Source organism: Alexandromys fortis, unplaced genomic scaffold, assembly GCF_014885135.2.
Source record: "Alexandromys fortis isolate MF-2015 unplaced genomic scaffold, M_Fortis_MF-2015_v1.1 scaffold_257, whole genome shotgun sequence".
Taxonomy (NCBI): domain Eukaryota; kingdom Metazoa; phylum Chordata; class Mammalia; order Rodentia; family Cricetidae; genus Alexandromys; species Alexandromys fortis.
Genome location: NW_026068134.1, coordinates 981,610 through 999,350, shown reverse-complemented (window position 1 = coordinate 999,350; position 17,741 = coordinate 981,610). Strand labels below are relative to the sequence as shown.

The 17,741-nt window shown below is 40.6% G+C and overlaps 1 protein-coding gene across 1 annotated transcript; it reads right to left on the bottom strand.

The window, feature by feature from the left end:
* Positions 1 to 1,957: 1,957 nt before the first annotated feature.
* Positions 1,958 to 17,289, bottom strand: Rnf103 (ring finger protein 103). The gene is made up of 4 exons (XM_050126409.1): positions 17,049 to 17,289; positions 14,972 to 15,111; positions 7,406 to 7,521; positions 1,958 to 3,961 (listed from the first exon to the last, which is right to left on the bottom strand). Exons 1-4 carry the CDS (start codon positions 17,272 to 17,274, stop codon positions 2,395 to 2,397), a joined length of 2,049 nt encoding a protein of 682 aa, XP_049982366.1. The 5' UTR covers positions 17,275 to 17,289; the 3' UTR covers positions 1,958 to 2,394.
* Positions 17,290 to 17,741: the final 452 nt, after the last annotated feature.

The window sequence follows — 17,741 nt, the reverse complement described above, 5'->3', positions numbered from 1 at the left end:
AGACTTGGAAATCCAACTTTTACTTGTGATACTTTCAATTTATGATGGATTTATCATGACATAATCCCACAAACAGTGGGAAAGCATCTATTTTCTATTAGTATTTGAAAGTAAGGCACAATTTATCATAAAAAAGATGTTAGTACTGGGAGCAATTTAGTATGAGTTTTTTTTTTCCCTTGCCATTTGGATTGAAGTTAACTAAGGATTTTAGAGGTGCCTATTGTGAAGATGTATCGGTGTACATTGGTGTAATAAAAAGCGGAATGGCCAAAGCTAGGCAGGAGATATAGGTGGGACTTCTGGGAAGAGAGAGAGAAACATTGTTTGAGCACCAAAGCTGTTTTTTAAGTATGTGGGGGGGGGGGCTTTGCTTGTGTACCATTACACTCATTGCCTGCAGAGGCAGGAAGGAACTGAATCCCCTGAAACAGTAGTTGTGGATAGAAGTGGTGAACTGCCACATGGATGCTAGGAACTGAACCCAGGACTCCTGTAAGAGCAGCCAGTGCGCACAACCACTAAGCATTCTTCTAACACCTGGGGTTTTAATAGACTGAAAACAAAAACCCTGAGTTCAGTGATATTCAAAACATGGAAGAAAAATGGAAAGTCTTGCGCTCTCTGTTCCCCACTCCCCATCTCTGTCTGTCTCTGTGTGTCTGTGTGTCTCTCTCTCACACACACACCTCTAGCTAATAATTGTAGCATTAAGATGAAATTGTAAAGTGCCCACACGGCAACTGTTTGATAACTGATTCAGAGAATCGTCACTGGCTGTTTAAGCAACTGAGACAAGGACAAGGATCGTATACTCACAGGTTGCTTCTTAAACTACACAGAGAGAAAGTGTCCCACAAAGGAGACTTGACAGATAGCACTTTACACAAATTTAGCATCACCAACAATAAAGCTGTACCACATGCATCCTGATGTGTACATGGGCAACACTCATATCTACCATGAAAGAGAATGAGGAACACTGTGCAAACCCGTTCATTTATACCTTTCCAATATCAGTATCAGAAAGGGCGCCAGACCTGTGGGACAAGCCTGTAATCTTAGCTACTCCAGAGGCCAAGGCAGGAAGATTGAGTGTAAGGCTTCTTTGAGCCACACTGAGTTCGAGAGCAGCCCAGGAAACCTAGTGGGACTTATCTCAAAATTTAAAAATAAAAAGGGTTGATGTGCAGCTCAGGGTACTTGCCTATTATGCCGAGGTCCTGAGTTCAAGCCTTAGCACCACACAAAACAACTAAAACAAAAGGACAGCAGTTTCTCCAGAGGTCAGGATAAAATGAGAGGAGACCAAACCCAATAATAAATGATTCTTCGCTACAGTCACAAGAAAGATGAAACATAAAAGATATGGGGAACAAAGGTCATGTATCAGTTGTTACTGAGTCAGTATTATGTTTCAGGGGTGACAGTGATGTGGTGTCTGCAGAGAAAGCCCTGACTTATAGGGGACATACGGTGACAGATCAGGGCTAAAGCAGCATGATGTTTCAGTGTATTTTCAACAGGTTCGGGGGAGGGGGGAAGGAAAAATATTAAAACTGTCATTAAAAAGTGATAAAGTAGATGTAATAAAATACAAATATGGAGCATTAAAGAGAAATAGATATTTACTATATTATCTATAATCTCAGCTTTCCTCTAGCACTGACTTTTTTAAAAAGTCAGTTAAACATACAAGCTAGTCCTTGTATGACTAATAAGCCATAGTTGCTTTTATTTAGATGAATATGCTAAATAACAAAATGTAACACTTATTTAAAAACCCCCATGACATGCTTTCCTGTCAAAGCTGCCTAGCGGTGAGGATTCCACTACTCACAGCCAGTGGCAGCGGCAGGATTCCTGCCCTCTCCTTCCCCGTGGAATTAACACACCAGCAACACACCTACAAAAAGCAGTCGCCGTACCACAGCTTAACACTGGAAAGCCTATAACCTTCTGGTTTTAAAATAATTTATTTCATAGATCTGCTTTAATTTCATGTCTCAGAGCATACATTATTTAACCAAGAGGTGCTGGACAAAGATTGTAAAAAGGGAGAAAACATTTAGAATAAGAAACCAGCTCAGTCCCACTAGATTTGACTCTGCCTTGTAAAGTCTTCCTAGGATAAATTTCTACTATACTTCTTTTGTGCTTACAAAAAACATTAACTTCTGAATTTCCAATGCTGGAAATAAATTTTTACAGTTTAGTATGCATTCAACTGACACACAGGCAACCAGATCAACTCTGCCATCAACATCAGCATAATGTGTACTTCCTGTCACTGCACTAACATTAAACTAAACTTCAAACCACAAAACTTGTGACTAACATTAAAAAGGCAAGCTGTAAGATACTCAAAGCTTATTAAAGACAAATTGCACATGGTTACGATGGGACATCATTTGACAACAACTGTTGTGCATATGGCTGCTTTTTCTTATACGAAGGCCAACGGCAAACAGGGCAACAGTGTCGGCCTCCAGCCAACCACATAACAATGCAATTCTGATGAAATACATGACCACAAGGTAACCCCATTATCAAACATCCATTTTCAAAATTCTCAAGGCAAACAACACATTCAGTACAGTGCAGTGTACCAGCAGGCCAAGTTAACCAGTCCGGTTCCATATCTTCATTAGTGTTATGTGATCCATATGACCTCCCCTTCCTTTCACACGGGCTGGTCTGACAATATTTATTGGCACATGAACAAGCCCCAGCATCACAGTGGCTTGCTCTTCCTGGAGAACTGTGAACCATGCTTTGTCTATCTTCAAATACATTCTTACTACTAAAAGTGTCCATGTTGTCACTATCTGAGTCATTTTCAGTGTCCTGAGAACTCTCTGACATTTCTTCTTCAGACTGTACCCCAAGACATTTAAACCGCCACATTGGTAAGTTTTTAATATAATCAGTTGGTATCAGAGGATGAAGCCAAAGGTCAGGGAAAGCTAACCGTTCCAAGAATAAGTCAGGGTCTTCGTCCCAGTCAGAGTCTACAGGAAAGTTCTGAAGAGAAGCAATCGGGTGGAAGAGGTAGCTAGTGTACCAGTCCCACAGACTTGATAACCATTCCAAATTATTCGCATTAACTTCATCATTGTTGCTGCGCCGTCTCTTCTTCTCAAAGTAATCAATTAGCAAACCATGTCCAAGGTAGGTACTGAGAAACAGGGCTGGGTGTGAAGAGTAAAACATCCAGTCTGCCCTTACCCATGAAGCCAGTGTGGTTGTATTAGAGTATCGCAATAATCTTAAGCTATATTCATAAAAACTATCTAAGTAAGGGAGCTGTAGAAAGCCCAACACAGGTAGCCAGGAAATAATTATTAGGGAATTGTATGTCCCTAAAGTGCTTATGAGAACCACAAACCGCTTGATGGTGGCTCCTTGTGTAATAAATAAGTCCATCCAAGCCATAAGATTAACTAGAACCAAACTCAAAACAAACAGATCATTTACTTCAGGTTGTAATGAGCGCAAAAATGAATCCATGGCCTGGAGGGATATAAATTCACCTGTGTGGTTACCATATCTGTAAATTCCTTCAGGAGTTCTAAGTATGTATGATGGCATGTTATAGACACCAATATCTGTCATATAACTCTTGTTGTCCCAATTTTCCACATTAACAAAAATAAACTCAACTCTTCCAGTAAATTTTATACTTAATGCAGAGAAGAAAGCTGGTGGTTGGTCAAGCTTTGCAAATAGGTATATTTTTATCCAGTACTGATCACTTTTATTCCATTCTTCTTTCAAATGTTCAACGCTATATATAGTTTTGATTCGAGAAGCTGCATGGGCAGTTATCCACTTAAAAATGTGTTCTACTTCAATCTTGCGTCCACTATACTCTTTAAGCATGACTTTTCCTTTAGATGTACTTGTTTGTGGGACAGACATAATGAGGGTGGAACGAACCCAGCCTCTTCTCCTGCAGTACCTGTAAGAGAGTAAACTGTAGTCAACAGCTGGGCTACTGCACAACTTACATCCTAACAGTTTCTTTAGGGCCTGAAAAGTCCCCTTTTACCCTCTTCTCAGATAACCTTCAAATAACCAGAGAGACCAATACTTGGTAATTGTGTCAGAACAAGCTAGTTTACTATAGTCTGCTTTGAATATATTTCTAGGAAAAGAAAAGGTTGTACAAAACAGAAGAATCAGTAAATACTTCAGCATCTCTTATGTGATACTCATTACATAATAAGAACCAAAGATAATGGAAAGTAATTTCTGTTCATATAGAATTTAAAAAATCCTGTGAAGGATGCAAAACCAATATGAAAGATCAAAGAAAAGGGATATCAGCAGGGGTTTGAGCATGGGAAGATCTCAAGAAAGGTTTGGGAAATGAAATAAGTCTTGAAAGATGGTTGGACATTAAGTAGAGACAGAGAAGGATGAATGCTCCTACAAGCTGGGTGCCTGAGGTGGTGTAGAAAGAAACCCCGCCTTGCGATTTCTCGTAAGTACTACCACATGACCTGATGCCCACAGAGCAGCAGCACTGTCGACCACAGAGTGACTGAGCTTTCCATAAGCCAGTCCAAGAGAGTTACTCCAAGTTCCATGGGTAACTCTCTTCTCTCTTTAATGAAGACTCGAAGAAAAGGTTTAACATTTAAGAAGCAAAGACAGTATACCGACAAAGAGATGTGGCCCAAGAACGAGCCGCGTCCACCAGTGCAGTGACCGCAGAAGAGCATAACTGCGACCAGCACTTGGCTAAGTCTTCGGTAGGTGCAGGGGACTCGACTCCTTTTGGTACCAACAAGCTCTTGCTAGGACGTTTGTCCCTTCTGAAAACTAGGTGATGAGAAGTACTAAAAAGGAAACAGCTGCTGCATGACTGCATAGATGATAACTGGAAACATTTTCCTCCTCCTTTTTTTTTAATAACACCTTCCTTGCCCCAAACTTGCCATGTGGAATTTTATGATGCACAAAATTTATCTTGATAAAGGATTTTTTAAAAAATCTACCACATAAACCGGGCGGTGGTGGCGCACGCCTTTAATCCCAGCACTCGGGGGGGGGGGGGGGGGGGGGGGGGGGGGGGGGGGGGGGCCAGAGGCAGGCGGATCTCTGTGAGTTCGAGACCAGCCTGGTCTACAAGAGCTAGTTCCAGGACAGGCTCCAAAACCACAGAGAAACCCTGTCTCGAAAAACCAAAGAAAAAAAAATCTACCACATGGCTATGCTTCATTAGACTTAAAAACAGGTTCCACTTGGTTTCTTATGTTGCTACTCAGAAAACTGACAAAAGTCATAGATGCTCATTTTATTTATTAAGCACATGTTCATATTTATTACGGTTAAATGAGTATGTTACACATTCATAGGATCAGAGATGAAAGTCTAGTTGTGTGGCCTATGCTCTATAATGGTAAAATGACTAATTAATCTTAGGAACACTGTGGTCTAATGAAAGATAAATGAAGATGCTATGTTGACTTTCAAAGAGCAGGTCGCTGAGGACTCTGGGAAGCAATCTCAGTAACTCTGAATCATAGATCCTGACTCTCAGCTTCCTACTCCTTGATTCACTCCCTTACAATGCAGATTCCATCAACATAAAATGGTTTAAAAAACAACCTGCCTTAGACGTATTTCTACCCCTTAACTATATATTTATCCAATGTAAAATAGTTCAATGGTTAGAATCTGTTTTTGCCCTTGCCAAAAGCACAGTAGGTAAAATGCAGGTATATGATGGCCTCCTTCAGATATTATCTAAGGAGCTTTCAATGCAAGATACTTGTGATGACACATTTCTGTTCATTACAATCTGCCTTTATTTTTATGTGTGTGTGTGAGTTTATATGTATCATGTGTGCACAATATATCAGAGCCCCTGGCACTAGAGACAGATATCTGTAAGCTATCTAGGTGCTGGGAACTGACTCCAGGTCCTCTGCAATAGCAGAAAAATGTTAACTACTGAACCATCTCTCCAGTCCCACATCTCTATGCTTGGTCATTATTTTTATCTTTTCTCCTATAACTACATTCATTTCTGATTTGTGTCATATATCAAATGATAATCTTTATGACACAGAGTCTTTCTTTGTAGAGCAGGCAAGGTTTTAGTTGATTCATTTCTTCCTTTTATATTTTCTTTTCAGTTCAGAACTCATATTTTTAAGTTTTGTTATTCTGAAGAGAACTTAAGAGTACCCAACAGAAGAATATTCCCTGTGTCACAACTTTAAAATTAAATCGTGTTTTCCAAGTTTGGGTAATAATTTCTAACACTTATAAATACTAGGTTACTAATATTCATTTTTCTAAATACTAATCTAAAGGTATCCAAATGAAGACCAGACTATATGCATATATTGTTTTAAGAATCTTATATTACCATGTATCAGCATAAAACCCTTTACATCCAATTCAAAAAGAACATTTTAAAGGTCAGAATAAATTCACTGATACTATCACAAAAACATTCTTCAATTTTGTTGTTATTGTTTTGCAACAGTATTTCACTACACAGGTTGGCTTAGAACTTGAGATCTTGAGATTCTCCTGTTTCTACCTCCCACTGGGAATACAGACATATACCACTTTGCCCAACTTATTAGTCACTTCTTTTGGCTATATAAAAAATTTTGATTTTTTTTTCACCAGTGCCCACACAGTGTGGCCCACAGCTGCCTATTACTTCAGATTCAGGAGATCCTACACCATCTTTTGAACTCCAACAGCACCTGCACTCATACATGTTCCTCTACACACACACACACACACACACACACACACACACACACACACACATTCCTCTATATCCACATATGTTCCTCTATACAGACATATATAATCTAAATTTTTTAAATGTAAAAAATGGAATAACAGGACAAAAATGAATGTAATAATACACTGACTATTGAAGATGACAAACTAAGAAAATGTGAAGAGAAAGAAAACCGTGAAGGGTAGAAAAGTTAGAAAGTATATGTTTGATTAAATAGAATGCTAAGTCTGACTGTGACGTTAGGGAGAAGGGCATGCCTAGGGACAGTTGTAGAAGAGAAGGAAAGTGACTAAGGAAATGCAAACTCGAGGTCAGAAGTGCGAAAGTGGTAGTGTATGCCTGCAATCCCAGCCCTTGACTGAAGAAGGGCTACAGTGAGTTCAATGTCAGTCTGAGCTGCAGATGAGAACAGTGATGTCACCCACACCGTCTATCTGCAAGAGGATACTGAAACAAAAGGACTACAGACCATTTTAAGGGCTCGCTCAGAAAGTCAACAAACAGCAGCTTATGCAAAACTACAGACATCTTAATAACTAGCTGTACACTAAACATAAAATTAGTTTTCTGTTCAGGTGGGTTTCTGGTAGTATTGTCTTTATTAAGCAAGAAAGATTCCAATCCACTTACCTGGGATCACTAGAACAGTTAAAAGTGCCTGTTCGTATTCCAAATCTTGAAACCTTTTTTACCATTTTCTCCCAGTGGATTTTACCCACCAAAGGACTTCTGTCATTTGCTATGACCTATTTCCCAAAAGAGAAAGAAAGGGGAAAAAAGTGAAATTTAATTGGCTAAACCCAATCATTCATATCTACAGCAAAAATCCTCTTTCTAGTTCTGGTTTAACTGAATTACTTCTTTCCCTTTAAATTTTAATTTACTGTTATTAGTGTATATAGCGTGAGTGCTACAGCACCCGTGTGGACAGCAGAGCACAGCTCTCGGCAGTCAGTTCTCTCCTACTGTGCTGGTCCTGAGGACGGGACTCAGGTCAGCAGGCTTGTGCAGTGAGCACCTTTACCTGCTGCCTTACTGGCTCTCACTTACAGAGCTAAAACTGTCCAACTAGAAAAATACACAAGTGCAGGGTGTTAAACCCCAAGCTCTAGGAGTAATAGGAGTCAAAAACTTTTGAAAAATCTAGCCATATTCTCTACCACGTGACCTAGTCTCTAGGATTATGTTACACAGATAGAAAATGGCCCTGAAATCAATTTCTCCTTGAAAATAATGTTTTAAAAAAACAAATAAAGCTTATAAAAATTATCATATGTGGACTTAACCAGTTCAAACTTCACATTTTTCCAAGTTTACTTTTATAGCCAAGAATCAAACATGTTTTCTTTTAACTATGCTTTGACTAGATCAATGCTACTCTTAGGACTTTTCCCTCAGCAACTTTGAAAGACTCTAGGAAAAGGAACAGTCATAATGAACTTGACAATCATAAACTTCTACAACAACTGTGTAAATACTCCTCAAACACAATTAGGTCTCAGAGAAAGAGATTATTTTTTAAAGAAAGAAAAAAAATCTAAATTGACTTTCAAAACGTTAATAGCTTCTCTATTTATGTCAGTTTAATAGTTAGTATCTCTTCTCTTTATCCTTTGATCTTCCTGACTTAATGGAGGCAGAGTCTCACTGAAGATAGCAATAAAATTTTTTAAATATAAAAGAAAATACAATTAATTGGAAAACCAAAAAAAAAATCTCAAGTTTTTATGAGGCATCTAAATTTAAGTACAGCATATATACAGGCCTAAGCTGTTTTCATAAATGCCATCTTTACTAACACTACTCAATTTAATATTACAACACAATACTCTGAGACCTCTAATCTTTCTAGCAGGAAGAACCAATTCCATAATCAAAAATCCTCCAGGAAGTGAAACTCCAGGCATGTTTGAACTGAGTACCAGCAGTCAACTCCCTGGGAGAGGCAAGGGGTGGTACAGCTACCTAAAATGTGGCCTTTCTCCTGGGAAGTCTAAAGTGTCAGGGGCATCACAGGCTGGGGGCACATGAAGTGAAAATGGAAGTCTCCTTTCTGTGCTACCAGATCACTCCAGTACCTCCACAATGTCATGGACACTGCTGTTCTAACCCTATGGAAATGTACATGTAAATGTAACATATATAACATACATTTGATACTCAATACGCATACAGATTAGAGAATTAAGCAAATGGTTTGATAGTGTTTTTAATGAAAATAGATGGTCTTACTGAGGGAGAGATGAGTTCACCCATTCTTAGATGACTGAGGACCTGGGCATTTTAAGGAGGTTCAGGTTAATCACATTACCTAAGATAATATTTAATATTTACCTTTTCTCTGGTCTAAAGCTATATGCAAAGGTTTACCTGGTGAATCAGGGCAGTCAGGCATAGTGTGCCTACTTCCTGATTCCTTTTGTGTGTGTGTGGTGGGGTTCAGGAGGTGGAACATAGGACACTAAGGACATACCAGGCAAATGTTCCACCACTCAGTTGCATACCCAGCCAAAGGCAAGTGTTACTTTCTTTCCTTACACTTCTCAAGAGTGAACAGTAGTTCTTTTGACCCCAGAATGTAATTTTCAGATTTCTCAGGAGACAGACAGGTAGGTCTCTGTGAGTCTAGAGTATACTCTCTTGTTCTTTGTGTTCTCTCTTACTCTCTGGATTTTGCACTCCCCTTTTTCTCTGCTCCTCCTTTTCTCTCCCTTTTAAAATAACTCTCTTTCCTGAACATTTTTCCATTTCTTGACTAAAGCTATAAAATAACTGAGGCACGTTAAGCCTGTGTTGGCAACAACATCACTCCAAGGAGCTGAGAGCTTGCTTCTGTCAATGTAGCACGGCTCTAAGTCTCCGGGCAGCTTTGAGAGAAGACCCAGGTGCTCACTGTAGAAGTACCGTGTAGACTCATGACAAGCATTCTTGTGTTAGGAGTGAGAGAGGGCTGTTCCCGGACACATCTAGGCTCTGGCAGGGAAAGCAGGAGTGAGTGAGTTGAGTTGGGAACACAGCTGACGAGCTACATGACAATGTTCAACCCTGGGGCCTTATTTACTCAGCAATCTGTTCTAGCATCTGCTCTGGAAGTGTTTAAGGATCCCCAACTGAGAGAGCAGTACAAAAATGTAAGTCATCTAAGCTTTTAATGAAATCATTTTATATAACTCTGTTACTACAGCTATACAATTAGAAATTACTTTGCTAAAATCCTATACAGTTATGTTAGTCAACTGAAAGTTTTGCATACATTAAAGAAGGGTCAGTGATGGACAAAAGCTAAAACTGAATAGCATTTTAATTAACTAATTTTTAAGTATTCACCCTGTTACCATTTCTCTAATTTCTGGCTAAAATCAAGTGTACTATTCTCATTGGCTTAAATTATGGGTAAAGACAAACACAAGTGGCTTGCTTGTATTATGCTTATGCTTATATTTTGCTCTGTAGTAGCCCAATAAAAGGATGAATAAATTAGAAATGCCCTAAACAAAACTCTTATCTAAGAGCAAAGATAAACAAGTTTAAAATCAGGTTCCAGCCAAACAGGAAATGCATTAACATAATACTTCAGTAAATAATGCCCAAAGCTTTCCAGTTCTTTAAGTCATAAAGAATTTTTTCACTGCTGTGCAGCTTCAGTGACTTTAAGCTCATTAAGTGGGCCATCCAATAGGGAACAAGCAGCTATATCCCTTTTCGAATCATGACAAAAGTCAAAACAAAGAAATAAAAATGTTAGAGAACAACTCCATAAAAGCCATTCACTATATAACTCTTCCATTATATTATTATTCACTATATAACTCTTCCAAAAAGCCTTTGCCATTTGTGTCTCTGACCAGCAACATTTTGAAACAAAATAATCATCTTCTAATTTTGGTGCCAAGAAGACTAGCTAGTTGTAGAATCAAAGAATCCACAAAATTGGGAAATAAATGGCTAATGAGAGACAGGAATTTAGGTTAGGGACAAAGCAGGAAGTTGTAACTTTGTACCAACTGTGCCACAAAGGACTTGATTCTGTGCGCATTACACAGTACATATTATTGATAAAGCTACCACACAGATTTTGCTACATTTAAAAATGAAAATTAGTTCTTGTGATGGCTGGTGGAAGGAGAGAACCAACTCCTACAAATTGCCCTCGATCTCAGTAAGTGCTTCTCACCACAAAAGATAGATGTAATTTTAAAAAGTGGGAGATGAGGGGATCAAATGGCTTAGTGGGTAAAAGCATTTGTCTGGCAAGCCTGGTGACCTGAGTTGGAAGGAAGGGAGAATCAACTCTGCAAAGCAGTCCTTTGTGGTCCCACAGTGGCATTCCCTCCCACACTGCTGCTGCCATGCTTCCCCTCCATGACGGATAGATCCTCACACCGGGAGCCCAGCTAGACCTTGCCTTCCTACACTGCTGCCACCAGGTATCTTGGCCAGCAACAGGAAAAGCAATACAGTTCCAGTCTCTACACACACAAGAGAATTGAGGAAGCACATGGAATCGAGCTCAACAAGCTGAAGACAGAAGTGGCCAGGGTCAATGCAGTACAGTCTATGAAAATACTCCTCATTAAAAAAGGAAAAAAAAAAAACAAACACACAAACACAAGCGTCTTTTACAATACCTAACATGGAGACTAACATGATGGCTGACACCTATAATCCAGCACTCAGAAAGATGAGGCAGGAAGGCTGCTAATGCTTGGACTACAAAGTGGGAACCTGCCTCAAAACAGACAACAACAACAGAAAACAAAGACAGAAGCAGAAAAGAACCGCAATTCAAGCTGTAGAAAACGTATTCCTGAAAGCTGTCCTTTGAAAAGACTGGATTAATATGACCTGGCAGAAGAACGACGACCGACCAAGAGAACATTTTCTTTCTCTTCCTAGAAGATACTTTAAATTTTTTAAGTATAGTTTAAAACACTAAAGAAATAAAAACCCAAAAATAACTATGAAGCTTACAGGAGGTGCCCAGCCAATAAGCTTAGCAGGTCAGCTCCCAGGGCCAAGGGCAGGTCTCAGCTGTCCTAACAGACCAGATGAGCCATCTGACAGACGTCAGTCACTGGCCACAACGAACACAAGTCAGACACTGGAAATTAGTGCAAACTTTGATTTGACTGCTGGAGAACTGTGTCCTATTGTCCTGTTTCTTTATAAAGAACCCATATAAACACATCCCATTGTTCTTAGGAGGTGCTTTTCAACTGTGAATATGCCTTTAAAACACTTTGGGAGAAGGCAAGGCAGAGACTAGAAGCTATATTGGCCACCTTGTAAAAAAAATCCTCATTATTCTGTTTCTTTAGCCTGCTTCTTTTCCTTTTTATAACTTTCAACTTACTGGTGTTGTATTAAATATTAATTTATTTGGTGTCTGATTCTCACAGCTGGAATGTGAGCTGTCTGAGCATAGATAGCCCTCGGTATCTTCCTGCTGTATCTCCATGTCCTAGAAGAGGGCCTTGCATAGCCATTTATACTGAATAAAGGGGCTAACTTTGTCATATACTAAGGAATTTAATCCATATATATTTATCTTCAGTAAGACATCAAAAAGTAGATAATTGGGGCTGGAAAAACGGGTCTGTGGGTAAGAGTATTGGCTGCTCTACCTGTGTTGACTCCCAGCATCACATGGCAGCTAACAACCATCTGTAACACTAACTCCAGGGGCTCTGACATCCTCTTCTGGCCTCTGTGAGCATCAGGCATGCACATGGTACCCAGATATAAATGGGGCAAAACACTGATATATATGAAATAAACATAATTTTTTTAAAAAAAAAGATAACTTAAAAGTGAAGAATAGATTGCTAACTAGTCAATCAGATATTCCCTTAATTTACAGGCAGATCCTGGATTTCAAAGCAATTCCTAGGCCCCTGTCATGACTCTTCTGAGTTCCATAAGTATATAGTGCCTTCTTCCCCATTCATTTGCAGAGAATCTATTCATGTGAGTGATAAGCATTTAGGCCATAAATACATAGTGATAGGACTGGCTATTCAATTCTATCTTGTTAAAAGATCTAAAATTATCAAAACCGATAAATCTTCCTTGACCTGTTAGGAATAAGTACTGGGGGAAGAAATAGAGTAACACTTTCTTAAAGCTTTAAAGAGATGGATGATTTTTTTTTCTTTCAATATTGGACATCACATCTAGGGCTTCCTGCATGCTAAGCACACGTTCTACCACTGAGCTATGTTCTCAACTCTTTCATCGTATTTCTTAAGTTAATGAAGTAAGACAGAAGTGAACTAGAATTGACTGCACAGTGAAGGGACCCTCTCAGGCTCCACCTCTGCTGATTATGAGAAGGCAAAAAGTCAGTGCAGTAGGAATGTACTATACAGGGAAGGCCAGGGGCTTCCAGAGAAATCTCCACAATTACCAAAGCTCACCTTTTAGGTGCACTGGATGGCAGCGTCAATCCATCCTCTTTAAATGCCTATGTACTTGAGGCCAGACACAGAGAAAATCTAGCTATTTCCAATCATACTGCAAGTCAATAACAACACTGGGCCTCCAATTAAGGTTTCGGAATTCAAACCTTATTTTAAAACCAAACCTTGAAGTCTTTGTTCTCAGAAAGCAATATGAAGAAGCTAGTTTCATTTTCGCACCCTAAATCAGAATTTGTCAACAGCAAAGTGAAAGCTCAAATGCACTGAAGAAGGGAGGGATCTCTATGAACTGTCAGTGGCTAAATAAAATCCAGTCTGAGAAGAGAAAAAAAATCAGAGGATCTGAGAAATGAGTCTAGTTCAAGTCCCAGGACTTGAAGAAACCACGTCCCATCTTAGTGCTTCAGAAAGGGTTAGCCTGCTAGGACTTGTGAGTCTCAGCCTTCCACACTACGTTCTTCATTCATGCTCATTCAGGCCTCTAGTCTACTTGTTGTGTACTGTAAGTAAATGCAGATTTTAAAAATTAAACGGTGCTTTCTTCTAAGCAACATTTAGGATAACATTACATGCTCAATATCATATAATTATTCTATTTACATGGTTACATTAATGTGTATCCAGTTATCCTAAACCATGCCATGGAAAGCATAAAAGATAATTTTTAAAGCCCTTTACAATTTGAAATTTCTAATATACTAATCAAATCTTACAGTCTTGATATCATAAAAACGATCTCATCATCATAAACAAAATATTGCATGCTCCCCAGCTCCCCAGTACAGTCAAGTTGTCTACTTAGCTGAGCTGCTGATTCGGGGCTAGTTAGCAGAGCTGCCATTCAAAGTGGGTTACTTTGCTAATGCACAGATTTATTTGCCTTTGTGTTCTTCCCTTACATATTAAAATACTGTGGACTAATAAACTCAAAACTAGAGTTAAAGATCATAAAAAAATAGTGCACACTTTTAAATAAAAGGAACTGGAGAAATGGTTCGGCAGTTAAGGGCAGTGGCGGCTCTTCCAGAGGTCCTGGATTCAATTCCCAGTACCCACATGGCAACTCACAACTGTCTGTAGTTCCAGTTCCAGGGGATCTGACACCCTCACAAGACATGCAGGCAAACCACCAATGCACATAAAATAAAAATAAAAAGCCAGGTGACAGTGGTGCATATCTTTAATCCCAGCACTTGGGAGGCAGAGACAGGCGGATCTCTGTGGATTTGAGGCCAGCCTGGTCTACAAGAGCTAGTTCCAGGACAGGCTCCAAAGCTACAGAGAGAAACCCTGTCTGGAAAAAATAAATAAACCATTATTTTTTTTTTAAAAAAAAGGAACATATGTGTTTCTATACATTTCTTTTTGCTGGTTCTCAAAACAATTCCCTTTCTCCACTCTTTCCTATTCCACTCTTGAATTTTTACTGTTTTTCAAAGAGAGGGTCTCACGTATTCTTGAATACGTGGCCTTGATTTCACTAAGCAGCTGATGAAGACCTTGAACTTCTGGGTCTCCTGCTTCCACCTCCTGCCTGCTGGCTGGCTTTTCAGGTGTGCACCACCACACCTGGTCTAAGTGGTGTCAGGCAGGGCATCATACACAGTAGTGCGCTACCAAATGAGCTGCACCTCCTGCCCTGGTTCTCATTACTATGGTTTGAAAAACCCTAAGAGAACTGAGTTTTGCCTAGGAAGCATGACACAACAGAAGTGTCGGTCAGTGGTAAATACTAGTTAGCAGAAATACGGTGCTCAAGTATTATTGCTCTTTCTACCTGAACAAGCCAGATGCCATCTTTTGTGTCTTCCACAAGCTCATAGAAGTGCATTTCACCACTGAAATTGGTACTAGAAACTGACTCAGATGCCTCTTCTTCCTTAAGAGCAGAATAGAGTTCACCCTCCATCAGGTCACCTGAAGAAAACAAAAAACTTGGTAAGATTTAAAAAAATCCCATGTTCCCAACTTCAATGATTAATTTCATTTTAATATCATAAATAGCCATATTATAATATGCTCATTCTATGGGAAAAAAGAATAGCACCTGAATACAAGATTCATTCATCAGCAAAGAGTGAAGACATAAAACCTATCTCTTATAGTACAGTTTATACTCTCTCTAATGGGGTCATCATATAGCCTGTTAATAAATTACCAATTTATACCAATCCAGAAAAAATCAAACTAGTAATCATGTAATTTTATATAAGCCTGCATTTTTCAACAGCCTGGTTTATGTGTTCTGACTCAAAAGATTTAGAAGTAGGTTGACAGAACTTGCCATCAGCCTGCCTAAAATAGCAACAAGGTTTTTATGTGCGTGGGAGATAGAATATTTACCTATCAGAACAAACCCCACATTCATATACAAGTTTAGTGTAAACTTGGATCCTGTATCATAAAATATAAAAACCAAACCTCTCACGTCACATTATTTATCTTTTGCCGTAAATATTACGTAGTGAGTCAGTGACCCCATTCCACTCCAGAAGCAAAGCCATCCACAACAAACATTTGGGTTTACAGGCGAATCGCCATTCCAAGACTTTTTGTTGTTATGCTTTAACACAGGTGATGTGGATCATACTTGAGCTGTCTATTCTTCAGGCTATATGTAGATTCCTTGTACATTCCACACGACAATTACAAGTTCAAAAGGCAGCAAATACCTAACATAAAGCTCACAGGGGGAAAAGTGTGCTCAAACAACTCTATGGGATAATAACCTTAGCCAACCCACTTCCCTCCCCCAACAACCAATGGCGTCACAGAGGCAGCGAAGGGAGATACGAATAGACAAGTTGGAAAATGCGGCCTTCTGGAAAGGATTCCTTCCCCCTACCCCGGCCGTGAGCTGAGTCCACAAGTGTTGGCCTGCTGTAGTTTGTATTCTTGCCTATCACACTATAAGTCTAGACAGTACTAAATAAGGAAAAAAATTATCTTGTAAAAGGCCCAGCTGACAAATACTCCTGAAACGACGAAAAAGATAATCAGCAGTTTCAAACGCTTCCTATAGCAATTCAGAATGCCTCTCTCAACTTACATGCCTCTCTCAGGATTACTACCTAAACAAAGAGGCATTTTTCTTTGTACAGCAGTGAATCAAATTAACTGTATTTCCCTACCCAATCCTAAACCCCAAATTGTTGGCTAATGGAAATATATTTGTTAAGGCATTAAATATTCTTTCAGCGTTTTTATCAGTTCTCTTCCTCAACCCATTACGTGACGCAGGGATGCCTGTGACACATGACAAGAAAGGTATATATTCAAAATTAAAAAATAAAAATTGCAATCCTGCAAGAAAATATGAACTCCAAAGAAGGCCGGCGGTGACACAAAATGTTCACTTCATTTAAAGCATAAAGAGAAAATCTGCACCTTGCACACCTTAGCCAACACATCATTTACATGCAAATCTTAGGTCCACGTGCCTCTTTGTTATTATTTTAATGATGTTTTACCCTCCCGGTAGCTTTTTACTATGGAGGCAGATACTGCTATATACAGCTACATTTTGGAGTTTTTCCTTTCCTATATTTTAATCAATTTCAACTGACGTTCTTGAATCCTGGAATAAATCAATTTAACACTTTTTTTACAACCTACATTTTCAAACTGTCATTTCCAAAGAACCTTACAAACACACCAAGACACCTAGTACGCCCCCTTTTCAAAACCCGGATTTACATATTCGTAGAAAACGTGGTCAAAGAAGACCTGGACAGCTCTCGGGAGCAGTGTGCTTGACCATTCCGGGGGCCGCCTCATTCGGAGGGGGGCGGGGGCGGGGGCGGGGGGGGGAGAGCCAGGACAGTGGAGGCGACCTCGGGGAGCCCGGCACTTGCCTGACTTCTCCACCAGCTCCCGAACATCTTTCTTCTCGGGCAACCCGGAGTAGCCCAAACCTCGACACTCCAGAATGGTCTTCAGCTTCTTGAAGCTCAATGCCACTGGATCCACCAGCTGGGTAGCAAAGATGCCGGTCTCATACCACACAATGGCCTCAAAAAACCTGGCCAGGACGAACAGAACCAGGAAATACAGGAGCAAGAAAAACAGCTTCAGCCACATCTTCGCCCTCTTGGCGTCGCCGGGAGCCGGGACGCCGTGGACAGGGGAGGGGGTCAAGCGCGGGGCGACGCAGCGCAGCCTGGACGAGGGCAGCTGGGGCGGGCGCGCGGCGGTGGCGGTCACCGGCGGGCCATCCCCGCGGGGAGGCAGGTGGATGGCGGCGTGCGTGCGGCTGAGGGGACCGGCAGGGCACGGGCGCTGTCCTTGCGGTCAAGAGCTGAGAAAAGGAGCAGGGGGGACGCTCAAAAGCACCCCACCCATCGAGCAGCGGAGGCTGGGAGCGGGCAAGAGCCTACCAGGGGTGACCCCAGCGGCGGGGCCCGAGCCGGCGGCGGCTCGGAGAGACAGCGGGCGGGCGGAGGGCGGTTGGGGCCGGGCTGCGTGGCCCCGGTCGGGAGGGCGCGGCGCTCGGCTAGGCCAGGCCCAGGGCCCGGCGCGCCCAGAGCGGGGAGGAGCGGCCGCCGCAG

Excerpts from the sequence above, each read along its gene's own strand:
- Rnf103 (XM_050126409.1), bottom strand. The coding sequence starts at position 17,274 with ATGTGGCTGAAGCTGTTTTTCTTGCTCCTGTATTTCCTGGTTCTGTTC. Across the intron at positions 15,112-17,048 it reads GGAGCTGGTGGAGAAGTCAG|GTGACCTGATGGAGGGTGAA; the intron begins GCAAGTGCCGGG and ends TGTTTTCTTCAG. Across the intron at positions 3,962-7,405 it reads AACTGTTCTAGTGATCCCAG|GTACTGCAGGAGAAGAGGCT; the intron begins GTAAGTGGATTG and ends ACTCTCTTACAG.